This window comes from Cyanistes caeruleus, chromosome 4, assembly GCF_971803275.1.
Source record: "Cyanistes caeruleus chromosome 4, bCyaCae1.hap1.1, whole genome shotgun sequence".
Taxonomy (NCBI): domain Eukaryota; kingdom Metazoa; phylum Chordata; class Aves; order Passeriformes; family Paridae; genus Cyanistes; species Cyanistes caeruleus.
The window spans coordinates 53,865,698-53,880,452 of record NC_141704.1 but is presented as its reverse complement, the minus strand read 5'-3'; the positions used below and the strand labels follow the sequence as shown (position 1 = coordinate 53,880,452).

General features: G+C 37.1%; 1 protein-coding gene across 7 annotated transcripts in view; it reads left to right on the top strand.

Moving 5' to 3' along the window:
• Nucleotides 1-14,755, top strand: part of CNTN1 (contactin 1) — a 207,545-nt gene that overhangs the window by 177,713 nt on the left and 15,077 nt on the right. For all 7 annotated transcript variants that reach the window (XM_086884683.1, XM_086884682.1, XM_086884681.1 and 4 more), the window contains 4 exons: nucleotides 2,720-2,954; nucleotides 6,578-6,681; nucleotides 12,856-13,042; nucleotides 14,514-14,626. In XM_086884683.1, the coding sequence (XP_086740809.1) occupies nucleotides 2,720-2,954; nucleotides 6,578-6,681; nucleotides 12,856-13,042; nucleotides 14,514-14,626 (639 nt within the window). The remainder of the gene's footprint in view (nucleotides 1-2,719; nucleotides 2,955-6,577; nucleotides 6,682-12,855; nucleotides 13,043-14,513; nucleotides 14,627-14,755) is intronic.

Sequence of the window (14,755 nt, the reverse complement as noted above, 5' to 3'; positions counted from 1 at the left end):
AGGAAAAACAGAGTTACGGCAGCATTACATCTGGCAAAGAAAGATGGTTATGTTATGATTGAGAAAATTACCAAGTGTGTTTTCTGTCGACTTCTCTGTTCACTGTCACAAGACTATGAGATACATAAGGCACATTATGCCATTTGTGTCTTTTGGGGAATAGTTGTTTCATATGTAGCAGCTGAATTATGTCTAGGAAGAGTGCTTTTTCTTGTGGGAAGTAATGTAAAGATGTCATCATTCCAATAGCATGTATTGTTGTATAGGGTTTCTCCTTATGAATATGAAGATTGTATGCCATATGTATATTTCCTTCTTTTTGTACTTAGGATTGATCATATGCCTGTGAAAGTTCTCAAGTATGACAGAAATAGCCAGCCATATCTGTGAGCTATCAGATTTGGACTTTCCTGACTGGGTTTTGTTTTGGAGTTTTGAGGGCTTTTTTTGTTTTTTAACTGAGTACAAAATATTTATTCAGTCTTCCTAATTATTTTAGCAGTGAAGAAAAGATATATAAGATTCTGAAAAAGAAGGGCCACAGTTCTGTTACAATATATTGTATTTTACTTCCCCTAATAAAATGTCTTAATTGGCTTAATTCTGGTCTCTTATTTTTGAAGAGCAAAATAACACATTCAATGGACAGGTGCAGAAGACCTAGATTATTTTACTTCACAAGCTTTTCTTCTAAAAACTTTAACTTCTTGGATTGCTTGTAAAGACTGGCACTCGTGGTATTTCCAATAGAGTAACCTGTATTGTAACCTGGCTGTGACCAAACTAAACAAAAAAATATAATCAGGAGAATAGTGACTAAAGCAAAATCAGAAGTACAAGACCACTTTAGTATTTTCTGTACACCCAGGCTGATTTATATTCTCATTGTTTCTCTTACCTAATATTATGCTTTTCACATCTGTTCTGAGTAGCTCCTTTAGCCAGACAAATTAAGTTTATTTCCCAAGAATCTTCTATGCTGTGTCTAGCAAGGGTTTTTAAATAGAGACTGTAGATTCATGGAGTCTGAAAGACAACAATATATCTATCCGTACGGCTAAGATAAAAATATATATTGATTCCCCCAAATGTGCTGACATTTGCATATGCTACTCTAAATAGTCCTTAATTAAGAAGAGAAGAACAAAATGTATGGCAGGTTCACAAGTTGCTGCCAACCCCTTTTCAGCTTTTGCTATGATTCATAAGCCCAGGTTGAATGAGACAGCCAGAGATGCAATCATAGCTCTTCCAAGACTTGTTTTGAAAGAGGAACTGAGAAGGAGACCTAGGAGTGGCATGCCCATTCTTTCTCAGTTTTGCTCATTTGTCTTTCCCTCTACAATTCTCGTTTTCAAACTTTTCAGTGGATTCTGCAAACTATTCAGCTACTTATAACTACTTATTATGTGCAGCCATTGGAGGGAAAGCTGCTTTCAAACTTCATACAAGACCTTTTAGAATATATTTTTAAGTGCCGGTCCTGGCTTTCTAAAGTTTGCTCTGGCTGAAAATCATTCTGAGGCTAGGGCCTCATCCAGTCTGCTTACTTTGGCATATGAGATAGGATTCTGGTTTATTTTAAGCAGCTAGTTACAGTGATAGATTCAGAAGATCAGCTACACCGAAGTTCCACAAAACCTTGCTCAGAATATCTCCACACATGTTGGCTGAAGTGCTGCAGTAATGGGCAAGCACCTAAGGAGAATAATTACTCACTGTGTCACTGCTTCAAGACCTTTGCCTCAAGATAAGCTATTTCATCTCTCTGAGGTTTCTATTAGGGAATAAGGTGATGCAGGAAGCTTATTTTCAAAGGATGCTTCTGGTCAATCTCCTGATGCACAGATGAATGATGTGATTTTGGCTGGTTGGGTGCAGTGTATAATAGTTGTGGTAAAAGCTCCATGAACTGAGAAAGGATCACTGAATGTAGAGAGAATTGGTAAAAGAAGTAAAATCCATTATGGCAGATTTTCTCCCTTAATTTCATATTTTCCAGTATTCCTAGGTGTCGGAAGTTATACTATTTATAGTTTTAAGAAATATTCTGGATAGGTATCTTTGATTCCTGTACTGAAAGTGTGAGTCATTTCATGAAAAGATTTACCAGTTAGAAGCTAGGTAATCTAAATCAGCAGCTGGATCCCCTCCATCATCAGTGAAAAGTGGTAGGATGAGTCATTCTTTGAATGTGTCCATCTTTCTTTATCAGCTGTGCCAGTTGTCTAGGTGACAAACTTTCAGTAAATTAATATCATTTGGGCCAGCCACATAGATTTTCCCTCCACTGTGATTTTTTTTTTGCAAGAATATCTATCTCCACATGTACATGGACCCATATACTGGCATAATATATCTGTGTTAAATATCTGCTGTGCCTCATTCCCTAGGTCTTTTTTTCTGACAGCTACAGCTGTTTTATTACAGAATTATTCTTGGTTTCTTTCTGTGGGAGGTAACATGATGTGTGTTACACTGAGTTCAGATGAGGAAAAAGATCTTAAAATGTTTTCCTAGAAAATACACTAATACTGCAGATCTAAAAGGGCCTATTTTTAAAGGGGGTGGAAGCAAGCCATTGAAGGAAACCAGGGTGAAATGGAGGTTTAGTTCATTGTTTTTACAACGTACATATCAATGCTTTCTGCATAATTTATAGTTCATTCTAGACTAGCTGTCTAGCAGTAATTAATGTTTTATTTTTTTGTCTCTACAGCCTTTGTCAAGAGAATACCATTATGGCAATAACTTTGGTTATATAGTGGCCTTCAAGCCATTTGGTGAGAAAGAATGGAGAAGAGTTACAGTTACTAATCCTGAAATTGGCCGATATGTCCACAAGGATGAATCAATGCCACCTTCAACTCAGTATCAAGTAAAAGTGAAAGCATTTAACAACAAAGGGGATGGGCCATTCAGTCTCACTGCTGTCATTTATTCAGCACAAGACGGTGAGTAAAAAATGTTCCAAATGAGTTTTACACTGTGGGTCCAGATCAGCACCACCAACATCAGTAGAACCTGGTCCTTGACACTGATTTATGTAGCAGGATGCATCTTCAGCAGGGAAGGTGTGCATTGCTCACACAAAACACTTGTTCTGAAATGCCAACTTCCACTTTCTGCTTTCTGTGTGATGCAGAGCACTTGGCTGCACTTGCTGGCAATAAGCGATAAACAGCAGTATGCAAGATTCTTCACAGCTTGTTAAAAGATTTAAGAATATAGAAAAATAAATTCTTATCTCCACAGGGGTTGCCCAAAACATTTAGATCTTTATTCAGTAATGTCTCTGTGATCTTAGTACGTGTATTTGACGTATGCTTACTTTTTTTTTTTCTTCTTAACAGACCACACTAAAGCCTAGAATTTTAGTTGATCAGAATCAGAATTGAGCCCAAAATTATGAAGGAATGATAGTTCAATTGTATCTAGTTACATTTCCAACATGTTTAGAGTCTCATATAAATTATCCTAGTTACATTCTTTATTCTGGTTTGCATATTAGAGCTATCAAGTGAGTAATTTAATAGAAACCTCTTTCAGATTCCATTAAAATATTTTTCTTTATTCTTACTGTAATTATTTCACATGCTGTGATCTTTAGGATTGAGGTTTAAATGACATTTTCAAACTAAGCAGAAGAGAGAAAGTAGTGGAAGAAAGTTTACCTTAAATCAGAAGAAATATATACAACATCTTTAATTGAATCATCATCACTCAAGACTGCTCTAAAAAAATGCAGTTCATTAATTTCTGCCAGAAACCCAAAGATTGCTAATATTTTTCTTTCCATAGAGTAAAATCTCCTTCACAAAGTCAACAGATGTAGACCGAAGAGCCAAGAGGAGGGATATGATAACAGGGCCACATTCTCACATTTCCGATTCTGTTCTGTACTCTGTGTACTTTATAGAAGATTTATATTCATGGTTCCCATTAGCACTGATGGGAACTTTGCTCACAAATCGGCCACACAGAGAGAAAAGACGAAGGAGTCCTCAATACCAAGCTGGCTGATGAGGATAATGCTAATCTTTTTTCTCAGGAAAGCACACCTTAGGAAATCATCTTCAACAGCTGCTGCAGCAGCACAGAGGAGTTTTTCGCAATTGTATAAACATGTTAGTAAATAGCTATGGTGTAATGAAAGCAATATCGGTCAAATACCACTTAAGCATCCATCCTTGCTCACACACTTTATCGACAGCTGACTGATAAACTCCCACATGTTTATGTTAGAATTATCTATACCATGTCAGGAGTGGCATGTGTATTTGTATGGTCTGTAAATTCAGGGACATGGTAGGGCCTTGCAGCCCAAAAAGACAGAGGGAAAACAAATGTACAGTAGTTCCAGTTTCCAGATAAAGAGGTCACTTGAGTGGCTGCTGACGTTCTAACACCAACTTTAGCGAGGTTCAGACACCTGATAAAAAACATTTGTGGTTAAAAAATGCCAGATACAGACTGCAAAAGAAATAGAAGCTCAGGGAACGTACTTCTTTGATTTCAAGCACAAGAGTACAAACCTTACCAATAGTGCTCACAGCTCCAGTGCAGAGCTTTGACCCTGACTATTGTCTGTATCCAATCAGGAATTTCAGGGAAGGTTAGAAGGAGTTGTTCCAGGAGATGTAATGGAAGTTGCTCTGAAGAGCATTGAGGAGAGAGTTGTCTCCTGGCATCAGGACACAAACAAAATCACTTCCATACCTTGTAGTGTGCTTACTGGCTGCCAGCCTGAACTTTGTGTAGTTTTGCATAGAAGATGATTGTTTGATGACCACTGTATTTCTGTTGAAGAGAATATATTGTAATGACCTTGTGATTTCTCCTTTTATTGGTAGAAATACACAATCAGAAGGCTGGAGGAAAAAGACTGATGCCATCTTTCTGGCTCAAGAGAGGCTGCAAAGTATTTACAGAACATAAATGACAAAGAGGGATGTAAATTATTTGCAGCTCATAAACAAGCATGAGCAGATGAAATATTGTTAGAGTATTGTATCAGCAAAAGCCCTGGCAGATGAAACTTTTCAGTATGAAATTTTTTAGAAAGTTCTGTAATTTATACAATAGAGAAGAGTCTGACAGTGATTTGGGAATAGGTTAGATGATCACAACTATTCCATCTGTACTTCTGTACCTTTGAGTCATCAAGGGATATTATTACTGTTAAACAACACAAGTTCTCAAAGGTATTGGGAAAATGCAGTATGGTCATGCAATATTCCATACAGATATGTATAAATATCCATATATACATATATCTATGTATATAGTGACAGCTTTTCCACTGAATTGTGTATTCTATAATAGATCTGTGTTTCTCTAGTTGTAACTGTGGGTATTGTTATTCTCTTCAGTGACTGGGGAATTTCTGTGTTCCCACATGTAATAAGCCAAGTTCCATGTCTGACAACTGCTAGTCATATCTGCCATTGCTAGTAGTGAGTAATGATTGCTAGTAATGAGTGCACAGGCCTCTTGCTTATCTAAATTCCTGTCACTGTGAAAACAATTTTGCAATAATGTATAATTTTTTAATTAGACATTTGCATTATTAACAGCCATTGAAAGACAATTACAAAAGGTAACTTTGCATATAAGATTATTTTGTTACCTGGGATACTTTTCATGAGAGATGTTAGTGATTTTTTTTCTTAACAGTGGCTGTTTTGATGCATAGTTGACTGGATGCCCAGTTGGAAGATTAAGTATATGAAAGCTTTCCTCAGCTAGGGCTGCCATGCCTGTCTGTTGCAACTTGTTTGAAAAGATTCACGACAGAGAGCTTTTGTTAGCTTGGAAAACTTTGTCTTTTAGAGACATTTCTAAGTTCATGCCTTTCTTAATTCCTTACCTTGTTTAAAATTCGATGAAGTGAATGAATTTCAATGAATTCAGAATTCATCAGTGAAATGAAACTAGACCTCAGTATTCTAATCCCTAGATGAAAGTCTGTCACATTATGATGGTCTGTACTCTGCGTTGGCTTCTGTTCAGAACTAAGAATGCAAACAAAATCCACCTTACAATGTATGCCTTACAGAAGAGTGCTTTGGATTATTTCACACCTATGTTTGAGTTAGTAAGTGCCACTGGACAGCTGTGTATCTAATATCTGCTCTCACAAAAAAATGGTATTGTTAGGACTGACATACACAAGTATTTGTGTGTAGCTAACTTTAAAAATCTGATATATATTATATGTGAGCTGCTGTCACATTTAGTAAAAGACCACTGGATGCTTCATTCTATTTATCAAATGCTGTTTTCAGTTTACACAAATTTCAGCATGAAATCTATTGAAGCGTAAAAATACATAGTCTGAGCCAAGTTACAGGATCATTGCTTTGTTTTTATAGAATCATTTTTCTTACAGATCATCACTGGACTTGAAGCTTAATCAAGAAAAAACAGATTAAAGACTAACACTTGGCTCAGTTATGTCAGGAAAATTATATAAAATACTGAAAATAACTTCTCTGAAGTGAGAAGAGTCCCTGTAAACAAGTATAACATTACCACAGGATCAGATCGAATGTTTAACATATCTTTCATCTTCCAGCTCCAACTGAAGTACCTACAGATGTGAGCATAAAAGTTTTGTCATCTTCTGAAATGTCTGTTTCTTGGCACCATGTTTCTGATAAATCTGTGGAAGGATATCAGGTGAGTTTAGTAGTGACACTGTCAATCTTCTTATTCATTTACTGTCAGTAGTTATAGCAACAGTAATTCCTACTATGGCATTCCATCTCTTAGGGTTTGTTTCTCTTTAGTTAGCATGTTCTGTGCATATTTTGCATCTTGAGAAACATTATTTTTGTTATGTACTTCATTACTAAAATAGATTAAGAAATCTATGTTTGCACTTTCAACTAACAAAATGCCCCATTATTTCATGAAAGAATGTTGTCTCTTTTGTGTAATTGAATGCCTAGCTATCATTTCTTAAAACATTGAAATTAAATTTTGGGTGTAATTTTCAACACATTTGGGAAATTTCAACTAACTCTGGCCTACTTAAATTGCCAGCAGTTATTAATATATTTCACCCACAAACCCTATAGTAAGTGGCACTACTTGACAAATGCCCAAAATCCGGTATTATAGAGGTATTGCTATTGTGCAAGACAGAGATATTTTCTTGATGGTTTCTATTCTTCACATTAAAAGGAGCTTTGGGGCATGTTCCATCTGGGCCATCTCAATGGCATTACTGGAGAAAATTGTTCTTGTCCTTCTGCAGAGGTGACAACAGCCACAGGCTGGGTACAGTGAGAAATGGCCACGTAGTGCTCTAGCAGGGAAGTCTTAACATCATCCATGCACAGTGGATGCTGACAAACTCTGCAGTGTAGTCTGCTTACTTTGGCTGCTACCCAAAATAGAGGTTTGGGTCTCTAGTTTGTTAGTGACTTGCCTTGTGATTTAAGTGTTCAGCTACTTGAAGATATCCTCTATGCTCCAAAATAAGTACATACAAATGAGGAGTAATCTCATGGAATGTATTTTTTAAAATTAAAATCTATTAATAAATAAGTAGTACTTGTTTTTGTTTTATTTCCTGATGTCTGTTTCTGTCTCCATGAGATTTATGTAAAACTTTAGTGATACTGTAACAAGAATAGTATCCCATGTCAAGGTTGATTTTATACAGTATAGACATTAAATCTTAAAATTGCAAACACTGGGGTTTGGAATCAAGGCGCTAATATCACTGGTAACTCCTAATTTACTAGAGCAGCCCTCTCTGTTTTGGTATCTCACAGGGATTTTGCAGCTAGAATAGGATGGACAAATTGATGGTCATAGCTGAGATCTGTGAGCTCAACCTGGACAGCTCTGTAGCAGCACTGCACTCCCAGGGTGGGCAGTCTGCCCAGAGACTGAAGCCTTCACATGCAGAATAACCTGAACAGACGCTTGGCACACAGGAGGGGGCTTCTGGGAATGTAGAACGTGGCAACTGGTGGAAAGTGGCAGCTGCTCTCTCTCTCTGGTAGATAGAGCAGCAACAAGGAGGGCTGACAGAGGCTGGGATTACAGTTGTGATAGACCATGAAGCTGGATGTTCAGAGTTGCAGTGGGGAATAGGTTAGTAAAGCAGGAGGGGGAAAGATAAATGTGGAAAGAATATGGTAGGAGAACATGCGCACAGACAACCCATGTTTGGCCATTTTTTTAAAATTTTACTTTATTTGACATAAAGACATCTGAATTATGTTAGGGGACATCAGGGGAGGAAGGGAGGGAGAGAATTTAGCAGCAAAGACCAGGACGAGCAAAACAGTCAGTAAAAAAAGAAGGGGGAAAAAAAATCAGAAAGAAATATGGGTGAATCTTTAGGCTGAAAAGAGAATAACTGTTAGAAAGGTGAGATATCCTGGGAATGGACAGTCTGCTACATGGACCATGGATGTTCAGGGTGTAGCCTTGTTTTGATAGCAATAGTGTAGTTTCATCCACCTGTTTCTGGAGAAATACACTTTCACAAATCCATCGTGAACTGACTCGCTTGTACATGTACAGTGAACAGCTACATTAGAATATCAATTTCTTCTCTTTTTTCCCTCTTTTTCTAAGACAATCTTCTAATTTTCAGGGATGTAAAAATTTCCATCTGGCTAGATGATAAACAGATGGATAGTCCCCAGTTACTGCCCCACAATGCTCAATAAGGTGTTAATTCTGAGATCTCTTCCCCCAGGGCAATCACCAGTCTTATTCTAGTAAAGGGGAAGGCAGCAAAAGGAAAGCCCATGCTTCTTCACTGAGAATAAAAAGAGATACTTGATTTCCTGAAGATCAGAACCCCTGCAGGAGCCATAAGACAGGGCTTAAATAGAGAGGGTTGTTCTGGAAGGTTAAGGCTGAAGATAGCATTTGTGAAGTTGCAATAAAAGCTGTGGTGGAAGGAGAATTCAAATTGCATTATAAAATTCTAGTGACTATCTCTGGAAGGCTCTGTGTCTATTGGCATTGATAAATAATACAAAAGTTACCTTTAAATTACTGCTCAGGTGTAACACAGGTTAATAGAAACCATCATTCACCAGATCACCTTCTCAGTTCCCTTTTGGTCTTTATTATTACTTGAAAATTGCAGGATTGACTTTTGAATGCTGGAGTTTAAGAGGTGGGAGTACCCTGAGCAAAGAACCTGAGGTATTTCACCTGTGACACAATGCTTCTCACACCAGGAGGAGTCAGATTTTCCTGACACTAATGCATACTGTCAGGATGACTGCCCCCATGGTGATGAGTGTGAGCTGATACGTTTTGCCATTACAGAGGAGTATCCTCAGCTCACACTTAAAGAAGAGATAAAGTATGAAAACTATCTCCATCCCTATAGAGAATTTAAGATTTATGAGTTCTTACAATACACTGCTAACAGCCACGTCTCTACAGTGGATGCAGCACCAGTGGCACCATCTGTATTTCATGCTGTTTTTATGCAATAAATGTAGGTTTATTTTATTAAGCAAATTTATCACTACTCACCACCATTGTCTCTTGTTGACTGAAATATTCTATTAGCATTATTTCTTAATATGAGTAAAGGATATTTTTGTGTCAGTCCTATGTAGAACTTTCAAGAATATGGGAGCTTTTGTTTCATGACACTTACAGAAACAGCTTGAGTATTTTAAATTTTGAATAGAGGAGAAGACCATGAAAGACAGGTTTTTTGCTGATTTTAGCACAGAGGGCTGCACTAATTCATGATGGCTAAGGCATTCCTTCGCACAAATCACAATTGGTTTATTTCCCACAAAAACTCAAGAGCTTGGTTGAAATCCCCTTCTGTGTCCTCTGGGGATTCATTGCCTGTGGATTACCCTAACAAAGTAAATGCAGAGCATCAGGTATAAGAAGGCTGTATGGAGCTACTATATAAACTCTTTCAAAAAAAGAGAGAGGAGCTACTCCGTAGAGTGAGGAAATGAGACTTCTTGAAGCAGAGTGGCATTTAATTCCAGAGGCAAGAAAGAAATTTCCAAATTATTACAAGAAAGTTTGAAATTATTTAAATATAAAGTGAGAAATATAGGAATAGTATAAGGAAGACAGTAGTTATCTTAGCTCTCAGGGAAATCTTATTTTTTTCTTTTCCAGGAATTGTTACAATGTTCCAAATATTTAAGTATGGCTGTGTATTAGAGAAGAACTTTCTGTGTTCATGACATATAGCTCATACACTGTAGGAGTAAAGTCCACAACATTGCAGCCAAGAACAATTGTATCTGGGATTTAAATTTTATTTAATTTTTAAATTATATTACTTCTTTCTGAAGCATAATATGTTCTCAGTGAAGGAATTTGCATTTTCATTCACTGTTCTCACTTGTCTTCTTTGATGCTCTGTGTTACTCTTGTATTACACCGTTAGCATCCCTGCACTGCAAACGAGCATTAAGATTGTAAAAAGCTTTGCAAGTCGGAGGAATTCAAAGGCTTTCAGATTATGCCACATGATTAATAAAAGCTTCATATAAAGTGTGTTTTCCATCTTTACCTAAAGCTGTTACTTAATTAACATAATAGATCATACTAAAAACTGATTAGTTAGTTTTCAGTGGCCAGCTAAAATCAACAAGAAAGCTGATATTGGTCCTGTCATGGTTAATAAACTTTTGGCCACCTAGAACTTTAAAGACATCCTTTTGCTGCAGGCTAGAAACTTGTTTGAACTTAGAGGTAGACATGACGTTCTCCAGCTTCTGATGTACACGCCCTCTCTCACCTGAGTCAGCCATTTACAGTTAACACCTTATGGTGTACAGCTGGTTGCATTCAACAAGACCTGCTTATCTACAACAGTATGTTAATTATAATCCTATAAAAGAAACTCTGACTTGAAGATCACTATCAGACCTTCAGCTGAAATGGCTGTCATGGTTTCAGATCCATGCCAGTTTGAAACCATTCATCTGGTTACCACTCTACTGCTGAAGCCTGCAGAATGGACTGGGTGCAGTCCTCACTCATTTTAGGGTAAAGGCTGTTTACTCAGGAAAATAGCCACCTTTATAAGTACAAATTTTGAGTGTGATTGCCGAAATTACAGTACATTACAGATGTTTAGGATGCTAGTGGATGATATTTTTTAAACAGAATGCAGGACATACATTTATAGAACTGAAGGTTATCTTTTTGTGCCTGCTGAAAATCAGGTGTGCATGCTGAACTTAAAAAGTGAAACCAGTTTGGTCTGCAGATACAGTGTGATTCTCCTTGCAGCAGGAAAGAGTGACAAAGGCCACTAAGATGTCACATTTATAATAATCAGAGTAACCTGTAACACTGGTGGGAAAGACTGTGGCAAAAAACATTGACAAGAGACAAAGTACAAGAATTATTTAGTTGACAGTAATCTCTGTGTAGCAATACTCTTCTCAAGTCCAAAGACATTTTTAGTAGGTAAAGAGAAATCTCCCTGCTAAATCCCCTGCATCTCTCCTTATTCAACCACAGCATGTGTTCTAAGATAAAAGAAAACAATATTTTTATTAAATATTGTAATTTAAATGTAAATGGGAGAAAATAAAGCCTCATCAAACAAGGGTTGCACCCAATACTTGTAAAGAAAAGAACTGTGATATTAACAATTTGACAGACTATCAGTTCATCTAACCTATTCCTTAAATGAAGTTTTCATGGGCAACTAATCTCAGAAGAACAGAACGTTAAAACTGTTACAATTTATGACATGAAGATGACAGTATACTTCATGTCACTGATAATGTCTTACAAACTACAATTTTCCAAGAGTCTGAATTTGCCAACAATATTAACTTCTTCCTGAAAAATTTAAAGCACCCTCATGTAGCATACACAAAAATCATTATGAGGTCAGGCAGAAGCTGAGCAGAAGTGTTGAGGGTGAAAACACTGAGAACCAAAATGCAATCTGCATGGCTTTCTGCTCTTTCAGGTTTGTGCAGTAATTTAGTCGTAATGCAAATGGTTATAAACCAGACAGAATGCAGAGACTGACAGTGTTTCTCTCTGATCTGCATCTCACAAGGCCATGCAGAATAGGACCCTGTGTATGTGAGGGACTGTATGGAATGGCATCACTCCATAGGAATTACACTGTTTTCACCTGGTGCTCTGTAATGCATAATGAATTAAAGTAGGATGGAATAAGTTCTTTGGAAAAAAAAAGCAACTCATGGAATTTCTGTGTACTGTTAATTGGCTTTTAAGGTATTACAAGCTTACAGTCATGTTTTTCCCATATTTTAAGTATTTTCATGTTTTTCTTCATCTACTTTGACAAACGCCATATTGTGCTATAAAGCTTGATTGAATTTAGCTGAAAAACTCTAGAAAATGGTTACATATACATATACTGACCTACACATGCAGCTAACATGACTGAATACTTTGCATTCTGTATATAGAATAACAAAAGGCCTAAATTTATAAGACATTAAAAACAAAATATACCAAAAACTTTACCAGAGTTTAGTCTCTACTAGTGTAAGAAAATAATAGTAAAGTTCAGAGTAGAATGCAAAAACAAATGAGCAAGAAGAAAAGTCTTGTTCGTTGAAGGCATTATCCAGCTCCCAGGCTTCTAGTGACTTAGCTGGGAACAAGTTAAACCACTATGAGAAAAGTTTGCATAATAAATTCTACATTCAGTTCTCTTTCTTTATGCCTATACAAAACTTAAAATCACAGCCTGTAGAAGGAATTCCATGCTATTGCTGTTATATTTATTTTAGCTGGCTTATATCTGAATATATAGTATAGAAATACATATTTTTTTATAAAATTGCTCTATGATTCAATATGTTAAATTTAATCCTCCAATTGCCTTGCTTACAGATTCGTTACTGGGCTGCTCATGACAAAGAAGCAGCTGCACAGCGGGTACAGGTGAGCAATCAAGAGTATTCAACCAAACTGGAAAACCTGAAGCCTAACACTCGCTACCATGTAGATGTGTCTGCCTTCAATAGTGCAGGCTATGGACCTCCCAGCAGCACCATTGATGTTGTTACCAGGAAAGCACGTAAGTAAATGGAGCATTAGATTAAGTATAATCTTGTCCATCATGTTTTCAAACATGGCTTCTCATTCACATACCAAATGTTCTCTCATGTGGTATTGCTTCTTAGTCTGAAAATTTATGCTAAAATTCTCCTTCCTCGCTTTTGCTGCCATGTATAATGGGGCTATCTTACAAAAGGGAGAAAAGAGACTAAGATTATAGGCTCAAAGGAGGGTCACCTGCAAGCTCAGATCAGGTTGCTCAGGGATTTGTGTAGCTGGATCTTGAAAGCCTAAAGGGATAGAGACTGCACAACCTCTCTGAGAAACCCATTCCAGTCTCTGATTTCTAGTCTGAGACTCTTAATCAATATTGTGTGGTTTTGTTACTTGTCCTCCTGCCATGCCATCCAAGAGCCTAGATCCTTCTTAATAAGCTTCCTGCTAGGACAGGGGAATTTCAGGTCCCCTCCAAAACTGTCTTTCCTCCAGGGTGAACAAGCACAGCTCTTTAATCATTCCTTTACAAATCAAGTGTTCCAGATCCCCACCAGGTTGGTATTCTGTTGAACTAACTCCAGATTACCAGTGTCTTTCAAGTATTGGGAATCCCAAAGCTGGACACAATATTCTAAATGTTAAGCAGTAAATGTTAAGCAGTTGAGACCAGCTCTTATTTAGGCATCTATATACTACCTTTCTGTTTAATCAATAGCAAGAAGGATTCTGACAATTAAAATGTGACCAACTGCCATTTTCATCAACAACAGAGCAATAGATTCAGGCAACCTTGAGCAGTGGGTGATCTAAATCTCAGCCTAGAATTAACATACCATAACAAGTTTTTGAATATTGCTCCTGACTCAATGAGGATACCTAGCACTACATTGTCTGAGCAATGTAAGAAAAGCATCTTGTGTATTTAAAGCATAGTTATCTGGGCTAAGAATGCAAACAACTAATTTGAAGATTTCTGCCAGTAAATAGTGTATTGTGCAACTTGTACCTGCAGGGTTCATTAATAGGATTCCATTTTATAAGCTTATTGTGTAAGTTATAATTAATGATCTCTGCAGTGGAGTACTTCTATTTCTGCTGAACTAAGTGATGTAGAAATGGCAGTAAATAGTTGATTAAATATTTGATCTCATTGAATAAATATGACTTACACCACATTTCTGAGAGGTTCTGAAGGTAGTTGCATGCCAGCAAACGCTTGTGGTCAGCAACACAGTGAAGGGTAGTGTTGGCCACTTCCATTCTGGCAACACAGAAAGGCAGACCCACGATGCAGACACTGCATAAAGCCATCCAAAATTGCCCAGTTGTAGCTGTAGCAGTTCATTCCAGGAAGAAGACAATCCCTTACTCATATATATGGCAGCCTAATTTCCATTTTCACATTTTTAAATTATTACGTGTCTTAATAAAAACATCATTGAGCATTTATGAAATCTCATTCATGTGTATGTTATACATATGTTGCTTTTCAGCTCCAAGCCAGCGTCCAAGAATTATCAGTTCTGTAAGATCTGGTTCAAGGTACATCATCACCTGGGATCATGTGAAGGCAATGTCAAACGAGTCTGCCGTTGAAGGATACAAAGTATGATATCTGAAAATATTTTTTATCTTGATGTATGCTTCATGTAGTGCATTTGATGGACAGTGCTGAATCCTTGTACATAATCACTTACTTGTACTTAAATGCTGAAGAGAAAGGTATCATGCTCAG